The sequence below is a fragment of the Ceratotherium simum genome, chromosome 22, assembly GCF_057802395.1.
Source record: "Ceratotherium simum simum isolate JZ-2026a chromosome 22, ASM5780239v1, whole genome shotgun sequence".
NCBI lineage: Eukaryota > Metazoa > Chordata > Mammalia > Perissodactyla > Rhinocerotidae > Ceratotherium > Ceratotherium simum.
In genome coordinates, this window is record NC_141921.1 from 22890780 (window position 1) to 22896994 (window position 6215).

Sequence of the window (6215 nt, forward strand, 5' to 3'; positions counted from 1 at the left end):
GCTGGGCGCGCCGCCCCGGAACCCCGCACCCCGCGCCCGGGCCCGCGCGTGCGCCCAGGCCGAGGGACCCCCAGACGCGAGGGACGAGTTCCCGCCGCGGGGCCCGCGGAACCAGAGCCAGCGGCGCAGGGCGGGCGCCTCCAGGCCGTGAGTCGGGGCCGGAGCGGGAGGGCTTGGGGTCCAGCCGCTGGTGGGGGGCGGGGGGCGCGGGGAGTCGCAGCCTCTGCCCAGCTGCCTCCCTGGGGAAGATTAGGGAAGGATGGTCTCTATCCTCTGTCTCCGGGGGGGTAGTTACCCTCTCCCGCGAGGCGAGGCGGGAAGGGAGGCTGCCTCCGCCATCCTTACAGAGCCACCTTTCCCCCTACCCCGGCAAACTGCGGATTAGCTTGGAGAGAAGCCTGAGCCTGGGGTGTCTGGGTTCCCACTTTACATCTCTGAGAACCCCGTGATCCTTAGTACCACCGCCACCGCATCCCAGTTTCCTTCGTGGCCCCGCCCAAGTTTAGGAAAAAGAAAACATTTGGGCAGGGAAGATCTCCAGGCACCTTGCTTAGCGGGATGGGAGTGCGTAGGTTACACAGGGACTGTCCCCACACCATTCCCCCAGGACTTCTGCCCACCAGTGGATGTGGGGAGGCCCCTGCCACCTCCACTTAGACTATCCCTCACTCTCACAGATCCCCAGTTTTTCTAATCCTAGTAATATGTGGTCAGTAGAAACCTCTTGTCGATTCAAGCCTTGATTTTGGTAGAAGCTGGTTATTGGGGAGGAAAGAAGAGGGGGTATGCCTTCCCTCCAGGGCCTCAGGATGAAGCTAGCTGGGGTCAGGGACGCGGATAGCAGACATGGAGGGAAGGGGGCAAGGTCAAAAGAGAGGCTTGTCATGGCGGGGTTGGGGGGGGTGGGAGAGAACTGAACCCAGCTCTTCCAGCCCTGGGCGGCCAGCAATAGCCTCCTGCTGCTGTTGGCTCTCTTTTCCTGAGCATGGATATCCCACTGCAGTCCCTCTCCCCCATTCAGTCACTCAGCAAATATGTACTGACGCCTGCTTAGTGCCAGGCTCCGTGCTGGCTCTGGGAAACATGATGGAGGATATTTAGAGGAGTTCCATGTCTAGTCAGTGAGCTAGATTTATAAGCAGTTATAAGACAGTTAAAAAAAAACAACAGTTGAATGGACATTTACCGATGGTCAACTATGTGCCAAGGACGAGAAACAAACCTGGATAAGACAGTGCATACCCGGGGCAGTGGGGACCCTGAGGAAGGCACAGTTCACTGTTTGTGTGTATTGGGACAGTGGGGAGAATATCAGGATGGCTTCAGGGAGGTGGGGGTGTTAGAGCTGAGTTTTGAGGTACAAAAAGGAATTTGCTGGGTGGAGAAAGGAGGAGCTTAGAGGGGAGGGGAAAGGAAGGGTATTGAGGCCAAGGGAATTGTGTGCAGAGAATAACGGTGTGTTTTGAGATCTCTGAGCAGTTTTGTGTGGTGGGAGGGGCAGAGTGGCAAGAGGTAAGTCTGGAGGGGTGAGTGGGGGCTAGAGGAGGCACAGCCTTGGAGGTTGTGGAGAGGTTTATCCGGAGTTTAGGGAGGACACTTGGAGCCATGAGAAATCAAATTTACATTTTTAACTGGAGGCAGAGAGATCAGTGAAAAGGCTGTGGCAGTCAGTACTCCAGGTAAGAAATGGCCTGAACCAAGTGAAAGTGAGTAGACATGTGTGTACATACACACACAGAGGTATTTAAGAGGAAGAATCGTCAGAATTTGGTGGCCAATGAGATGGGGGAAGGAAGCAGAGTGAGGAGTCCAGGATGCTCCCAGGTCTCTGACTGGAGTGACTGAATGGAGAGTGGGGCCATTTTGCTGAGGACACTGAAGAGGGAGAGCTGGTTTGGACATGTCGAATTTGAGGAACCTATGGTTGGTTTCAGAATTGGATAGCAGTTGGGTCTGGGCCGCAGACAGATCTGAGAGTCACCAGCACGTGATGGTTCTTGAAGCTGCAGCAGAGGATGGGGTCAGCTGGGGAGAAGTGCATAGGATGAGAAGAAAGCCTGCTTCAGAGGGCTGAGGGAAAACCCGATGCAGGAGACTTAGAATCAGCAGTCAGAGAGGGAGGATGAAAACCACGAAGGGAGGTGTTACCAGAGTTGAGGGAGAGGAACTGAGAAGGAGCAGCCAGGCTCTTGCTTGCTGCCTGGTCCCTGCAGCTAGGTTGCCATGACTTCAGGTCCCCTACCCTGTCCTGCTCTGACTCATTCTTCTGCTTCCCCTGTACAGACAAAATGTTTGCCATCCAGCCAGGGCCAGCTGAGGGGGGCCAGTTCCTGGGGGGCCCACCTCCTGGAGTATGTCAGCCAGAGCTCCAACCAGACAGCAACTCCAACTTCATGGCGAGTGCCAAGGATGCCAATGAGAATTGGCATGGGATGGCAGGCCAAGGGGAGTCTATCCTGATGAAGAGCTCCTCTGAGTTGCCCTCTGACAACCAGGCCTTCCAGGCCCCTGGACTTTCTGAGGGGGAGGTCCGCAGCCCACCAGAGGGGGCAGAGATCCCCGGAGCTGAGCCTGAGAAGATGGGTGATACCAGCACAGTCTGCTCCCCTTTGGAGGACAACGGCTATGCCAGCAGCTCCCTGAGCATCGACAGCCCTAGCAGCAGCCCTGAGCCTGCTTGTGGGACCCCTCGAGGCCCTGGCCCTTCAGATCCCCTTCTGCCCTCGGTGGCCCAGGCCATGCAGCAGCTGCAGGCTCAAGAGCGCTATAAAGAGCTGGAGAAGGAGAAGCACCATGTGCACTTGGTGATGTACCGTCGCCTGGCCCTGCTCCAGTGGATCCGGGGCCTGCAGCATCAGTTGGTTGACCAGCAGACCCGTCTGCAGGAGAGCTTTGACACCATCCTAGACAACCGAAAGGAGCTTATCCGCTGTCTCCAACAGAGGGTAGCACCCTCCAGGCCCCAGGACCAGCGCTAAGGGTGTACCTCCAGAGGGGTGCAAAGATATATGTATATATTTGCAGGCATGTGTGTGGTTGTGTACAAGTAAGTACATGATTATTTGCTGGTATGAGTGCAGGTAAGCATAAGTGAGTATGTGTGTGCTAACATGTAGGCAGGTATGTGCAAGCATGTGTGAATCAGCACCTGTGTATCAGCTTGTATGTGCTGTGTGTGCACACAAACTAACTTATATGCAGACCTATGTATGAGTGTGGAAGAGGGAACATACGTGTATATATAACATGTATGTAAGAGTGAGTCAATTTGTATAGGCGTGCATGGACAGGTACCCAACAGTGTTTGGATATGTGCATGAGTGAGGATGTATAAGCAAAGATGTGTGTGCATATGAGTGAGTTTGAGTGTGTAGGCTCGTGGTGGGTGTATGTGAGTGAACCCTTGTGTGTACAGGCCTATGTGGAGGGATGCATGTGTGCAGTGCAGACATGGGAAGTGTGTGTTAGGAGCATGTGTATTTGCAGGCAGACTCACAAGCAGATGTGTGTACATAGATATTCAGTTGCCTGTGTGGGGCATCTGTCCACAACCTGTGTTACCCATGGCCTACCCTAGCCTTTTTTCTCCATAGAAGAAAGAGGGCTCCTTGGACAGAGAGGGCTAGCCTGCTGTCATTTATCTGAGGGTTGTAGCTGATCCATTCTCCTGGGATTTCCCCGTCTCCTTTCCCCTCACTCCTCCCAGACTTCACTCTGCTAAGGCTGTTGTCCCTGATGGTGGATTTGCTGTAGGAAGTTTGCTGGCTGCTCTGGCCTGCCATAGCTCTTTGGCTGCAGTTTTGCCAGGGCAGTTGGTAGAGAATTAGTATTAGGGAGGGAAGCTGGGGGTGGTGATTGAGACCATGGTAGGGGTAGGGGCAGGATCAGAGAAGATGGGGGACTATCTCTCTTGAACTCTGCCTTTGGGCACATGGGAGATGGGGATGGAGGAGATGACAATTATAGAACCCTGTGAAGAATGGGAAAAGGAATTCTAAAATATCAGTTCCCGAACAAACCACACCTCTCCACTGCAGAGGAGCTGTTGCAAACCATGTTGAATTAAGCTTCTGATGAAAAAGAAGGTGTGCTAATATAATATTCTATGTCAATTGTATCTCAATAAAAAAATTTTAAAAAAGGAATGTGTGCTTATAAGTTTGTAAGGAATGGACAAGTTATTCCAAGGCTGTTGGGAAAAATCTCACTTCCCTCCCTGTGCCTCTATTTGCTGTGCCTCCTCTCTGGCTTTAGCAACACTGGATGTCAAATTAGTTTGGTCCATTTCCCTGAAATCAGACTGTCTGGGCCAGGAGAAGCCACAGTTCGGCTTTCCAGGGTGGGCAGGGGGCAGTCTCAGCCCAGCCTCTGGAAGCTGTTAGGATGCTGGGTCATACCCCCTTCTGTCACCACGTGGCCCTTTAAATGAGGGTTGACAGGCTCCAGCAGAGGCTCTGTAACGTAGAGAGGAGGTGAGTTCTGGGGAGAACCAAGGACTAAGGTAGCCAAGCTCTCTGCTTTGCTTCTGGGAGCCAAGAGGATCAAGATCCTGAGGGGTGAGCAGTGACATGGAGGTCACAATGCTGCCTCTGGCCCTCAGTCACCCTATCTGCAAAGTGTGGGGGCTCTGACTATCTCTAAGAGTTCCATTCCTGATGGGTGGGTGGAGTGGGTGGGTGAGAGGTATAGAGAGTGAGGCTGAAGCAGTGGCCCTGGGGACTTTGTGTCTAGCTTTTGCATGTTGAGTATGAACCTGGCCTCTGGACCAACCCAGGACAAATATACTGGCGCAGAGAAATGCATTTCCTGAGTTTATGTTTCTATTCTACCTGTTGTCTAGTGGCCTCTTTTCCATACCATCTGAGCTCCCCTTTTGAGTAGGTTCTGGGTTGGGACCTAGGGGGGATGGGGTGGGGGAAGACCCTGCGGAGGAGGAATTCAGCCTGCTTTGGCTGGCAGTTGGATGGCGGAGGTGGTAGGGGGATGAGAGTTGAGGTCTTTCCTCAAGGGCCTCTCAGTCTGACTGGGGAGACTTGGCCTCTGCCCAAGATCCCCATATGGGACTGCCCTTGACCTTGCACCTTTGGGCCTGAAAGGGGGGGGCAGTGATTGTTAGGGACACATACTCCCTCCCACCCCCATCCAATACACACAAACACTTACTCAACCATGCCCTAGAGCTACCACTCCCCTGAGGGGTGCCCTGAGTGCAAGATTGAGTTAGGGTCCTTAGATTGTTCTGACACAGATGTAGTTATAATACATGTACATGACTTCAGATATTTGTCAATGACAATCTAGATTAGATCCTCTATTTTACATTAGTTTGTATGATGATTTATTAATTAGTTCCTCAAAAATTCATTACTTTTATAAAAAAAAGTATATTAGTTACCTATTGCTGCATAACAAATTACCCTAAAACTTAGTGACTTAAAACAACACCCGTTTGTTATCTCATCATTTCTGTAGGTCAGGAATCTCTCACAAGGCTGCAATCAGGGCGTCACTCCGGGGTCCGTGGTCTCATTTGTTGGGAGCATTCAGTTCCTCGAGGGCTGTTGGCTGGGGGTCACCTTCAGTTCCTTGCCATGTGGGCCCTTCCAACATGGCAGCTCCCTTCATCAAAGCATGCAAGCAAGAAAGTTAATAGAATACTAGCAAGACAGAAGTCACGATTTTCTGCAACCTAATCACAGGAGTGACATCCCCTCAGTGTTGCCATATTCTATTGGTTAGAAGCAAGTTACTCAAAGGGAGGATATTATACAAGGCATGAAGTACCAGGAGGCAGGGATGATCGGAGGCCAGCTTAGAGGCTGCTAACCACAGAAGGTATATTTTGATTGATTAAATAAAGGCATATTTTGATTTTCTTTTTTTTTTTGGTGAGGAAGATTGGCTCTGAGCTAAAGTCTGTTGCCAATCTTCCTCTTTTTGCTGAGGAAGCTTTGCCCTGAGCTAACATCTGTGCCCATGCTCCTCTATTTTGTATGTGGGATGCCGCCACAGCGTGGCTTGATGAGCAGTGCATAGGTCTGCGCCCGGGATCCGAACCCGGGAACCCCGGGCTGCCAAAGCAGAGTGCACAAACCCAACCACTATGCCACTGGGCCACCTGTTGATTATTTTTTAATTACACAAATAAAAATTACATTCTACTTATAATTGAAACATTTCAGAGAAATCTAATGTCCCCTTTTACCCTTCCCAAC

General features: G+C 51.9%; 1 protein-coding gene across 1 annotated transcript; it reads left to right on the plus strand.

The window, feature by feature from the left end:
• On the plus strand, window positions 1-4136 carry C22H1orf216 (chromosome 22 C1orf216 homolog). Its single transcript, XM_087446296.1, has 2 exons — window positions 1-147; window positions 2284-4136. Exon 2 carries the CDS (start codon window positions 2289-2291, stop codon window positions 2976-2978), a length of 690 nt encoding a protein of 229 aa, XP_087302422.1. The 5' UTR covers window positions 1-147; window positions 2284-2288; the 3' UTR covers window positions 2979-4136.
• The last annotated feature ends 2079 nt before the right edge of the window (window positions 4137-6215 follow it).